Genomic DNA, 12,552 nt, shown 5'->3' on the forward strand with positions numbered 1-12,552 from the left:
GCGCTGGGATTGGCTGCGGCCGGGGCGGAAGAGCGCGTTCCCCAGGAGACGGCGCGAGGGGCGGGGAGGGGGCGCAGCGCCGGCCTGAGGGCGGTGGGTGCGGGCGGGGGCGCGGGGCCGCGGGAGAGGGGGCTGGCACTGGCACTGCCGGGGCGCTCTGTGGAGGGAGGGAGGGTGCTGGCCGCTGCCCTGGTCCCGCTGAGGAGAGGGAGGCGGGCTGGGTTCCTGGGGAGGGACAGCGCTGGAGCGCTTCGCCCCCCTCACCCAGGCTGAGGAGGGAGGCGAGGGCCGCTCCATGCCCGCGGTGCTGCCCGGCACTGCGCAGCGGCCCCGGGCTGTGTGTGCCCTGTCCCGGCACCTGTCACAGGCACGGGCCGCGCACAGCCCCCGGCATCGCTGCCCAAAGCCTGGGCTGGGACACACTGCAGCAGCGTGTCCTTTATCTTAGCTAGCTTTATTTCTATAATAGTCAGCCATAAATGTTCCAGGAGAAAATATATAAACGTCACCCAAAACCCCTTCATAGGGACTGGTTGAATTTTGAGCCTGTTCTCTGAATAGGCAGAGGAAGTTTCTACATTATTTGGTTTATTACAGAAAAGCAGTAGTAATAGTTTTGGAAGAATGTGTTGTTGGAACTGTGTTTAAGGATTAAAGTTTATCTCCTGATTTGCTCTTTAGGAAATGTATGGCAGTTTAGCAATTGAATTTGTATTAACATTAAGTCATGTTATTCTTTAGCACTTTGATCAAAAAGAAGAAATTACCGCTGACAGCTGAAACACAGATTGTCTCTTCCACTCTGGCTAGGCAGGAGCAATGGAGACTTCTGATGGAGAAAGTCTGGGTGTAGCCACGTGAGTATATTACATTCTCTTGTGTCAGATTTTCAATAAGCTAATTAAAATATCTAGATGGAAATATAATTGCACGAATTAATTTCCGTAACAGTGTTTATCAGATTGTGCCTCTTAAGAGAACGAAGGTGCAGAATGCAAAGCTGCAAGAGGGAACAGCATCAGTGCAGAGTTTAGGTGAATTTAAACTAAATATCACTGTGGTCAATGTAGCACTGGGTAGCTCTTCTGAGGGATCAGAGCAAGCCTTCTAAGGCTGGAAATTGCTTTTTCTGGTGTTTGTTTGACATTCAGAATTCCTCCTTTTCAAGAGTGTTTGTGGTCTTATGTCACTGGTCCTGAAAGGAGACTCTTTCTCTGTGTTCACCTGCTAAAACTGAGCCTGTTCACAGGTAACCTCAATTAATTTCACACTGGCAGGTGCAGAGATGCTGCTTCTCCCCACAGGTGCCTGCTATGCTCTTCTCCCAAGAGTTGTGGCAGAAGGGGATGTGTGACTGTGCCTCTGTCATGCATGGATTTAACTCTTTCAGCCTCAGACTCTGAACAACAGCCATGCCAGGGCTGCCTCAGCAGCAGTGTGCTGGCCCAAGCTGGGTATTGTGAGGTGACAGGGAATTAAACCACAGGGTTGGTGTGCTTGTCTCTGTAGGTGTGTTGTATAAAGAGATGGAATTGGGTTCTTTTGGAACAGTTAAAATTCCATAACTTGCACAGACTTAAACCCGGATTTAAATTAACACTTCTTCTGTTGCTGTTACGATAAGCTGTAAAACTAGGAGTAGCATTTATTGGGAGGAGGGGAAAATCAAAGATCTCTCAGTTTTTCCAGATCAGAGCAAGCATAATTATAGTTAAACTGTTGGCTAAGCTACTGTTGGATTAATTTTACTTGAGTATTCTCTGATAACAAAGTAACTTTAATGAGCTTTACAAAACTTAATCTGAAGGCCTATCCTACTCTGTTTACTGATGAGAAAGAGATGTTCCATTGAATTTAAATGGTGCTTTCACTGATCAAAGTGAATTTTTTTCTTAAAGACGAAAGTCCCTGTTTCTTTGAAACTTCTTTCCCACGTGTGAGAAAAATTTCTTTCATCCCTTGGAAAGAATGGGAAGAGTTCATCTCCCACTAGAGATGAGCTGTGAATGCCAAAGATATTTTGTGGATTATTTACTGTGTCTGAACAAGTTGCACAATAATAGATCCAGACTCCTGATGCTGGCACCAAAGATTTCTTCCCTGGATAAATTCAGATCCATAATGGTGTTTATATTTGCTCATGATAGAATAACCGTAGGAGATTATCCCATTTATTTGAATCATATAAGGATGTTTCTTGCATAAGAAAAATATTTAAGTTTCTTCAGTTATGTAATATTTGTGTATACATTCAGTTTAAGCTGTTCCACAAGACCAAAAATTTCAAAATATTCTCTAGAGTGTGTACAGTTCTGTGATCACCATGTGCAGGAAAAAGATGTGCAGCTGGGATTTGTGGGTTGGAAAAGACTTAATTAATCTGCTGTTCTAATTACACTCTTTACATTCTTTTGCACCAGAACTAGAATTACCTTGACAGTAATGCCAGTAAAACAACATTTATTCTTTCTTGCAATTAGGCACCTTACTGGGAGGAAATAGAGTAGAGGCCTAATGAGAATCTCCATGGAGCAGTCTTCTCATCAGTGCCATGGATTATTTTGTAGGTTGAAACTAGGAAGTTTTTCAGTTATCTTGTTTATCTGGGTTTATTTGTACTTAGGCTTTTGTTAATACTTTTTAAATTTACATCAATTTCTGCTGTGGTCAGAATGTGTATTTATGCATATGTATTTCTCTGCTTTCAGCTCCACCACTTCTGATGAGTTTGATGCAGTTGTTGGTTATCTGGAGGATATCATAATGGGTAAGGTCTGCAAGTAGGTACAGACAACAACAGGGCTACTAAACATGTTGCCAGCTGCTCTTCTGGTAATTAGCCAGAAATTACCAGAAAACATACAGAGCTCCTGACTGCTTCATGGAAGCTTTCCTCCCTTTTGTACCATGAACCCCTAACCTGGTAGTGTAGTAAAAATACACATAAAATTCTTCTGTGTGCTTATGACTCTTGAAAATTATTCTCCACGTCAGTGCAGTACACTGCTTCTTAGGGAAACAATAAAGGTGCTTGTGCATCTCACAAGGAAATCAAAGCTTTCTGGGATTTTTATGGAAGAGATTGTGAGAGGCAGCCTTCCCTTCCCCAGCTCTGCCCAAACTTCTCCTGACGTCTGTCAGGATGTTCTTAGAAGCCACCATGGTTTGTCTGGGCAGTTTTTGCAGTGCCCAGCTGCTGTTGCTGCTGCAGGGAGCCTTTTGCACTCTGATACAAAGTGCCTGAACTGCAGACTGAGAATTGGTTCTATTCCAGCACTGAAAGCTGCAAGAATGGGGAACTTTATTTCTTTGCATCCAGTCCTAAAGCACAAAGGTGATCACAGAATCAGAGAATGGTTTGGCTTGGAATGGAGCTTAAAGATGACTCAACCCTCCTGCCATGGGCAGGGACACCTTCCACTAGAGCAGCCTGCTCACAATCCCATCCAGCCTGCCCACCTGGCAGTAAAAGATGCTCAATTCTCAGGAATGTGGTTTTAACTGAGAAGTCAGTGTGTGCAGGGAAGTTTTTTGCAAGGTGCCAAGGAAGAATTCATGCTGATCAGCCATCAGCTGCTTTATAGGAACAGCCCATCATTTTCTTGGTCACATCCTTGCCAGAGAGATTCAGGTTCTGGAGCCTCAATTGCCTGGTGATGCAGTTGAATCTGGAGAAATGCTAACTAAATTAATTTGGAACATGTCAGTGTTTGGAAAGCTGTGACTGGTCTCCTTTATCATTGTTTATAATTAAACTTTTTATTTAGACCTGTTCTGTGAAATTCCATGGTGACATCCCATGTTTATTTTCATTCTTCTTTTCTTCTACAACTGGAAAAAAATGTTGGCAATTGAAAATTTAATCTGGGAGTTTCAAAACTATTTTTAAATTCAAAGAAAAAACTTACTTTGAATTCTTGTGGGAAAGAGGTATTCACTTAAAAAAAAAAATACAGATGTTTTAATGACTTTAGAGCCAGAACAAAGAGAGGTTCAGAATAAATAACTATTAATAAATGTAGGGCAGGAAGACTGTTTTGGTAATATTTCACCAGCAGCCTCTGTCCTCTCACAGATGGGTCAGAAGTGGTGATTTGGCAGCAGCTGTGGTGCTGATGTGATGAACTCTGCACGTGTGCAGGGCTCTGTGGTTACAGCAGGGAAGCAGAGGACCAGTGAATGTGGGGCTTGTGTTACAGAAAGAATGACTAAACTCCTAACTCTGTGCTGCATTTCTGTTATGGCCCAGATGATGATTTCCAGTTAATACAGAGGAATTTTTTGGAGAAGCACTACCAGGAGTTTGATGACTCAGAAGAAAACAAGCTCATCTATACAGACATTTTTAATGAATATGTAAGATAGCTTTTCCTATTTTTCATATGTATTACTTTTTTTCTTTTAATAGTTCTCCCTTTATAAAATACTGGGCTTACATGAAGCAGATCCTAACATGTTCCTGTCTCCTTCAGAAGCACAGCCATGATCTGTGAGCAAGAATAGTTTTTTTGAAGCTTTAGGTTCCTTTCTTATTTTTCCACACAAAATTTCCTAGAGATATTTTGGAAATTGTGTAGCTCTCTTAAATAGAAATTTTGCTGTAGTAAATAATGTGTTTAGTATGTGTGCAAACAAAATTTTTTTCTTTTCCAATTGTGTTATTTCATGTATTGGATAATTCAATCACATTCTTCATGCAAAGCATCATCAAGTAACTAGACCAGTCTGCTATTCAGTACCATTAAATGAGTTGGAAAAATATTTGTTACTAGATACAAATAGTCAGTGTTTGTTCTCCCCAAGATCCCCAGCAAAAAATGTGCAGCTCTGTGCCTCAGGGCTGGTGTGAGAACAGAACCAGCAACACCCACTGAGGAATCTGCAGTTGAGCCTAGTGAGGATCATGCAGAGTGTCAAGAAGGTGTCAGTGTAAGGATGCTGTTTGAAATCTGCTTCTGAAATCTGTTGTCATCTTACTGGAGTGGTTTGTCTGGGTTTTTTTCAGATCTCTTTAGTAGAGAAATACATTGAAGAGAAGTTGCTCGATCGGATTCGTGGGTTTGATATGGTTGCTTTCACAGTGTCATTGCAGTAAGTCTCTGCTTTGCCTTTGGTTGAGGACTGGCTTATGTGCCTCTCAGTTCTTTTTATCTAGATTAAAGCTTAGGTATGGCTGTTCTCCCTTTAGATAATGGTTCTACTTTAACTTAAAAAACCAAATGTTCATGCAGGCAGTGGCTGACCACTTTTCTTGCCTTCAGCATGTCCTGCTACTCTAAATTTCTGAATTGTCAAACTGAAATATATTGGGTTTGAAGGGGTAGGAAAAGAAATCACAATGACAGCACTGGATGATTTTCATGTTTCTTGTCACTTTGAAGCCAGACCCTTAAAAGGTTGGATCTTGTTTCTCTCTGCCAGGCACCTCAGTAACCTGGTAGTGAGGTGTGTCATATGGTTAAATTCCTTTATTGCAATTTTTGTATGGAGCATTCAGTTTGGTTTGTGTTCAGCTTTTGCATTGGGTCATTTTAGCTTAACCAGCTTCCTGAAGAGCTTGTTCTGGAAAGATCATTGGTTTGCCCCTTGCATAAGAAAATCAAGTGTAATTGGGAATTGAGTATCTTAAAATATTTGAATCTGTTTAATGTTTAATGTTTCTTAAATAAACAGGTCTGGTTTTCCAAGACTGATAAGATACTCATAGGTCTTGGATTTATATAAATGTGATAATGTAGTTGGATTGGAAATAATTATTATGGTAATATTTGGCTGCAGTTTTGCTATATGATAACCTGCATTAACATTCTTGTTTAAACACTGATATTGTTCTACTTGTCCTTTTTGACCTTGTGCCATTTTAAAATAATGAATTTTTCTCACACAATTTTGTCATTCTCCAACTTCTTTTTCTCTGTAGACAACACAAAGATGAAATGCCAGGTGATATATTTGATCTGCTGCTCACATTTACAGACTTTCTGGCTTTCAAAGAAATGTTCTTGGAATACAGAGCTGTGAGTATATCACATTGTTTATTTTCATTGGCACAGTGGCTCTGGGTTTGGTGTAGCTCCACCTGAGAGTGCCAAAGGAAAAGCTACTACAGTAGGTCACAGTATTTAATCAAAGGCTGTAACAGAGTCAAAAGAAAAATTACTTCACTGAGTGGCTTTTTAAATTCAAACTGCACATTTAATAATTTCTGGAAAATATGGATGAAGCTGGCATTTGGAGCAGCTTTTCCTGCTTTTGTAAACTTCCTGCATTTGTGAACTTTGTTTTCCAAATTAACAGAAGGGAAGACTTTTTCACTGTGACAGTCTCTGAGCAGTGTCACAGCTTCCTTGCCCAGACAGGTTGTGGAGTCTCCATCCTTGGGGATATTCTAAAGTTGTCTGGACACAGTCCTGAGTGCGGGGCTTGAGTGTGATCTTTGACCCAGATGACCTCCAGAGATCCCTTTCCACCTTGGCCATTCTAACTCTATAGTATCTTCTTTTAATTTTTATTCCTAATCTATGTAAAATTAGCTTTTTAAGCACCTTTCATTTGTTTTCTCCCCCTCTCTGTGTCAGCTGGGGAAATATACAAAAGTGCAAAAAGAGGTTTTTCTTAGCAGAATGAAAATCAGTGCTCTCTAGTGTCAGTCCAGTCCTTTTTGACAAGGAGGAAAACAATCACAGTTGTGGTTATGCCTCTGCTCCTTCCCCATCCCTGTGAATTTTGTGAAAATGGGGACAGCATTCCCAACCAGGTGTGAGCAAAACTCTGCTCTGACATGGACAGACACTGGCAGGGTGGCAGCCCCCTCACTCCAGAGATTCCTGCACAATCTTCTTGGGTTCACATTCAATCACGGATGCTCAAGTAACATGTAATTTTCTGGTGGTTTGATGCAGCAGAGAATGTATTGTCTTTCATTTTTTGAAATTCTTTGTGGAGTCACGGATTTCTTTTTTTTCCCATGTTTCTAGGAAAAAGAAGGTCGAAGTCTGGATTTAAGCAGTGCGTTAGTGGTGACTTCATTAAACCATTAAACAAGTCATTCTGAAGGGAGTTCTGTTGTATTTTAAGCAAGGTCTGTTCGATTTTCAGAGGTGAAAGGCAGTGATTCCCGAGAGACAGCCGGGGCAGAGGGGCGGGGACTCAGCTCCACGGTGGGTGTGGGGCAGGGCCAGGACTGTGGGTCCCTCTCCAGGGGGTGTAATCAAAACTTTCTGGAAGTTTTATACCCTTTTATAAAATGGACAGAAGAGACTGTGAGACGTAGCCTTCCTTTCCCCAGCTCTACCCAAACTTCTCTTTACCTGTCTGCAGGATCGTTAGAAGCTGCCGTGGTTTGTCTGGGCAGTTCTCTGCAGTGCCCAGCTGCAGGGAGCCTTTTGCACTCTGATATAAAGTGCCTGAGCTGCAGTTTGAGCTCCTTGTTCTTTGCCCTCTCTCTGCTGAACACAGAGAACGGTTTATTCCTTCTGTTCCTGCAGCCCCATTGCTTAACTGGAAATCATCCAGTTCCAACCCTCTGCCATGGGTAGGGACAACTTCCACTGGAGCAGGCTGCTCATAATCCCATCCAGCCTGCCCACCTGGCAGTAAAAGATGCTCAATTCTCAGGAATGTGGTTTTAACTGAGAAGTCAGTGTGTGCAGGGAAGTTTTTTACAAGATGCCAAGGCAGAATTCATGCTGATCAGCCATCAGCTGCTTTATAGGAACAGCCCATCATTTTCTTAGTCACATCCTTGCCAGAGAGATTCAGGTTCTGGAGCCTTAATTGCCTGGTGATGCAGTTGAATTTGGAGAAATGCTAGCTAAACTAATTTGGAACATGTCAGAGTTTGGAAGGCTGAGACCAGGGTCCTTTATCAGTGTTTGTAATTTTCTGGTTAGATTGTGGAATTCCATGGTGATCTCCCATGTTAATCTTTATTCATTTTATTGGTTTTGTTTTCTTACTGTTCCTTTTATATATATATATATATATATATATGTCTATATATTCATAATTGTGGAAATTTCACCCTTGATTTACCTGCTGACAACCAAATAAAGGCAGATCTGTCCATGGGCCGATGCCATGTGTCAAGTTCCTTTTCAGTTCTCACCTTCCATCGATGCAGTTCCATTTCCTGATCCTGCCTCTGCAGATAACCTGGTAAAACTTTTCCCGTGCAGAGCCTTCAGTAAGATTTGCAGTGTAGCTCACCATGCACCAGCTTTTGAACTAACTGAATCTACTTTTACTACCTTGTACAAGGAGGGTGTGAGAGGAAGAGCTGCTCTGCCTGCTGAGCATCACTTCTTGTTCTGACAAACAACCAAATGGTGAATTTGTGGTCTGCAGCACAGGGGAGCAGTGTGGTTCTTCCTTCTCCTGAGGCACTGATCCTGCCTGTGTTCCCAGAGCTTTTGCAGACTTGATTGTAATTTCTGAAAATGACCTGCAGCTAATGGGCAAAATTGACTTTCTAGTTAATTAGGTGAACTCAGGAGTGTGTGGTGCTGAGCCAGGAGGAGGGAGTGATCAAAGCCTTGGCACCTCGTTTGTGTTCTTGTGGCTTGGATGCACACTCTGAGCGTGTGTGTGCATAAAGCAACGAGAGGTGAGCCCTGAGGTGAACTCTGTGGACTTGTTCCTTCCACAGCCCACACGGAGTGGGAAGGAACAGCCACCTCTGCAGTGACATCTCTGCTGTCCCCACTGTGCTGTCTCCTCACAAGACAAGCTTTCTTATGACAGACTCCAGTGCTGGATTTAGGAATGTTTTTATTTAAAGCATAAAATTTATATTCAAATTGTTAGAAATCACTACAAGAGCAGTTATGACTGCTTCCTTTGCTTCGCTTCCCATCTTCTAGCTCTGCCACTGTTTCTGCATCCCGTTAATGGCATTACTTACACTGTAGCTGTGAATGAGCAGAGAGGGGAGCCTGGGCTTGGGTTAGTCAATTTTAGTATTGGACTGTGCCAAATTGAGCCCCCTCAGTGGAGCTGCTCCAGCGAGGATCGGATGACCCGCGGGGATGAGCAGGAGCTGCAGCCCCAGCGATGCCGGTGGGGTTGTGCTGTGGGCACGTCAGCGAGGAGCATCATCAGAAACCTCAGGGCAGCATCCACAAGACCCAGTGCTGACCACTGCTGCCAGCACAGGCCGGTCCCAAAACGAGCCCTGGTGGGGGCTCCAAGCCACCGAGCCTGGCACAAGCTGGTGCAGGGTGGCCCTGGCTGGGCTTTGCTGTCCACTCCTTACACGTGGTCGGTCACTTGGCTGGTGGCCGCGTTGCTGCCGAGCCCTTTCCAGGCGCGGAAGCTGAAGAAGGTGCTCACCCCATAGATGATCATGGTGACACCGGCGAAGAACTGGAAGAGGAGCACATCCATCCCCCGTGTGAGCACGGCGGCTGCCCCAGCGGCCCCGCCCTCCCCCGTGCCCGGTACTCACGGAGGCGGCGGCTCTGCGGTTGTAGTCCCACTGCCGCCAGCTCGTGGGCTGCACGGCGGCCGCGCTCGTCACGAAGGCCGTGAGGTACAGCACGGTGGCCACAGCGTTGGAGATCATCAGCTGGGAAAGCAAAGGGGAGGCCGTGAGGTCTGGGCTCAGGCTCGTGCATGCCGGGGCGAGGCAGGAGCAAAAGGCTCAGGTTCACATTCCTCCCCATTCCCCAGGAAAACACACTGAATGCTCCCCAGGTTGTGCTGGGAGGTTTATGGATGACACCACAACTGCAGCAGTTGGTGGCTGTAACTTTCTGGATTGACACAGGACTTTACGGTATGAGCATTTTCTAAGCAATTCGAGGGCAGAATGAAACAATGCCACTGTGCAAAGTGCAGGGGACTTGGTTCCATCAGCCCAGAAGAGACTGAAGCCTTCTCAGACTATCTTTCCAAGAGGTTTTCCTCTTGGGATCCCACTTCACTCCCTCTCAGCTACCCACCACGAGGGGCCAGGGGACCATGTAGAACTTCTGGTGAAGCTGCAGGAGGTAAGTCACGAGGAAAAGGATTGTTAGTATCCAGAAGAAGAGGGACACAAACATCACCCAGCCGTATGCCGCGTGCAGGTGGTACGTCGTGGCAGCGATGAGAGACCACACCAGCAACCCGAGCACCTGTGGGGTGAAACGGGGAGAGTGTTCAGGGGCTGGTTCCTGCAGGAGGAGCACAGAACATCTCCCACAAGCCCAGGCACACCAACACCATGAGCAGTTGAGTTCCCCTCACTCCAGGAAAGCAGCGGCACACCCGGCAGGAGAAGGGCTCCTTGGCAAGCCGCTGTGCCGCTGTGTAAGCCCGCACCGCTTATTGTCATGGAAGAAACACAACAGCCTTTGTCCTGCCCGCGTCCAACGCCCTGGTGCTCGGCTGCCCCGACAATGCCTCCTTGTCTGTCACATCCATTTCTGACACTCGTGATCGCAAAATATGTGCTGGGGAGAAACATGTAGAGGGGGCTTCTGCAGGGGTGGGAGCTCCATGTGTGAGCTGCCCTGCTGCAGCTGCTGGCGGGGGAAAGCTGCAGCTTTCCCTGTTTGACAGCCTGTCCTGAGCTAGGGGCTGCAGATGTGGGACCAGCTGCAGAGTTTAAAGGTCTCCTTTACTGATCTTGCTTCCATCTCTCTTTCCTGACGCTCCTACAAGGCACCCCCAGCAGGATCCTTCCTGCCCCCTTCCCTGGGCGTTTGTCCCTGTGTCACCTGCAGCTGTGCTATTCAGGGGCTGGAATCTGGAGCCAGGAGCCAGGAGCCAGGTGTGTGGCAGCTGTTTCACACTGGCCGCTCAGGGCACAGCCCAGAGCGCTGCCCCGAGCAGAGGGGACGAGCGAACAGGCTCGCCCGCCGCACCGTGGGCAGGTCACAAGTGGTCCAGTACGCAGCTGATCAGCCACCCCCTGCATTCATGTGGCACCCGCGGTCCCGGGCAGACCACCAGCGGGGATTATTGTGGTTGCCTCCCATGCTGAAGCAACGGGGAGGTGATGCTGCTGCTCGAATTGAAGGTGCAAGGACCCTGGGAGAGCCGAGAGTGTTCCGGGAGCGTGAGAGCCACACGAGCACCCCCAGCACACCTCACCTGGAGTCACTGGGCTTCACACGCCCCCGAGCCACTGTCCGTGCGGACCTGCCCGTGCCTGGCACTGGGAACCAGCCGGCAAGGGGTGTGAGGACAAGAATCCGACTTTTCCTCTGGCTTTACGGAGGGAAGGAGAGAGAGGGCTGCACTGTCTTAGGGTCGGGGATTAACTAGGGTTAGAAGTGGAGATGGGGTCGAAGCGGCAGCCGAAGAGAGCCCGGGCTGTTTCCAGCTGAAGAAAATCACCAAAGCGGGGGATGCCCTCCCCCCTCCGCCGCGCCCCCTCCCCGGTACTCACGGCCTGGGCGCCCATCAGCCCCCCGAGCGGCGAGAGCAAGAAGGAGCCGTCCAGGGCCGGGGGGGAGCCCGGGGAGGCGCTCCGGGCTCCGGGCAGCCCCGCCATGCCGCGCACCGGCCCCGGGACAGCCCCGGTACGGCCCCTCCGCGGGCGGGGCGCGGGTGGCACCGGGCGGCCGGGCCGAGCGCCGGGCTGCCCCCGCCCCGCCGCCCCCGGGCATGCGGCTGCGCTCCCGGTGTGTCCCCGTGTCCCCGTACCGGGCACCGGGTGACCCCGCCGTGACAGCCCCGCTCCCCGCGTCCTGGCGCTGGAGCAGCCCGGGTCACCGCGAACCTTCTGTGCAGCCGCGTCCTGCTCGGTGCTCACCGGGGACATTTGGTGGCCCCCGGCGCATCCTGGTGCTGCTCCGCTGCGGGAGCCGAGCGACACGCGTCTCCTTGTTAAATCCTGGAATAATTTGGGTTGGAAGTGATCTTAGAGCACCTCGTTCCAACCTCCTGCCGTGCAGGGACACGTTCTACTAGACCAGGTTGCTCCAAGCCCCTGGCCTTGTTCCAGCCTTGAACACTTCCAGTGGCGGGGCAGCCGCAGGTTCTCTGCGCAACCTGCGCCGTGCCTCATCGCCCTCCGCACCACGGGATTCCTGTCCCGTATCTCGGGCTGGTGCAGGTCCCTCTGGATATCAGCCACTGCCCGCAGTTTGGTGTCGTGTGCCCAGGCCCCATCACGCAGGTCGTTGATGTGACACGGGGCTGTCCCCGGGCTGTCCCCTGGCGGTCCCAGGGGTGTCCCCGCCGTGACGGGACAGGACAGCTCGGCTGGCAGCTGGGATGGGACGCGGCTGCAAAGAACGGCTTGCCAGCAGGTCAGGATGGCCGAGCGGTCTAAGGCGCTGCGTTCAGGTCGCAGTCTCCCCTGGAGGCGTGGGTTCGAATCCCACTTCTGACAGCAACTTTTGCGCCTCCCCGCGGCCGCTTTTAGCTGGGAAGGTGGGTGGGATCCTGAATAAAAAACCGGAAACCGACCGAGAGCGCGCGATTAAAAGCAATTAACTACCAGCCCGAGTAAAGCAAAAGGTACGAGCTGTCAGAAGTGGGATTCGAACCCACGCCTCCAGGGGAGACTGCGACCTGAACGCAGCGCCTTAGACCGCTCGGCCATCCTGACACCGCTGCGCC

At 48.3% G+C, this 12,552-nt stretch overlaps 2 protein-coding genes and 2 non-coding genes across 4 annotated transcripts; 2 read left to right on the forward strand and 2 right to left on the reverse strand.

Annotated features, from left to right (window-relative positions):
• Positions 1–26: 26 nt before the first annotated feature.
• ARL2BP (ADP ribosylation factor like GTPase 2 binding protein) lies at positions 27–8,077 on the forward strand. The gene is made up of 7 exons (XM_056501002.1): positions 27–93; positions 742–857; positions 2,709–2,767; positions 4,250–4,356; positions 5,006–5,091; positions 5,921–6,017; positions 6,978–8,077. Exons 2-7 carry the CDS (start codon positions 820–822, stop codon positions 7,038–7,040), a joined length of 450 nt encoding a protein of 149 aa, XP_056356977.1. The 5' UTR covers positions 27–93; positions 742–819; the 3' UTR covers positions 7,041–8,077.
• A 673-nt stretch (positions 8,078–8,750) lies between these two features.
• Positions 8,751–11,516, reverse strand: PLLP (plasmolipin). Its single transcript, XM_056500619.1, has 4 exons — positions 11,375–11,516; positions 9,942–10,115; positions 9,446–9,565; positions 8,751–9,363 (listed from the first exon to the last, which is right to left on the reverse strand). The coding sequence occupies exons 1-4, from the start codon at positions 11,477–11,479 to the stop codon at positions 9,250–9,252; spliced, it is 513 nt and encodes a 170-aa protein (XP_056356594.1). The 5' UTR covers positions 11,480–11,516; the 3' UTR covers positions 8,751–9,249.
• A 723-nt stretch (positions 11,517–12,239) lies between these two features.
• TRNAL-CAG (transfer RNA leucine (anticodon CAG)) lies at positions 12,240–12,322 on the forward strand. Its single transcript has one exon. It is a non-coding gene; the product is annotated as a tRNA-Leu (tRNA).
• Positions 12,323–12,458: 136 nt separating this feature from the next.
• TRNAL-CAG (transfer RNA leucine (anticodon CAG)) lies at positions 12,459–12,541 on the reverse strand. The gene has a single exon. It is a non-coding gene; the product is annotated as a tRNA-Leu (tRNA).
• Between the last annotated feature and the right edge of the window lie 11 nt (positions 12,542–12,552).

Source organism: Oenanthe melanoleuca, chromosome 11 (assembly GCF_029582105.1).
Source record: "Oenanthe melanoleuca isolate GR-GAL-2019-014 chromosome 11, OMel1.0, whole genome shotgun sequence".
Taxonomy (NCBI): domain Eukaryota; kingdom Metazoa; phylum Chordata; class Aves; order Passeriformes; family Muscicapidae; genus Oenanthe; species Oenanthe melanoleuca.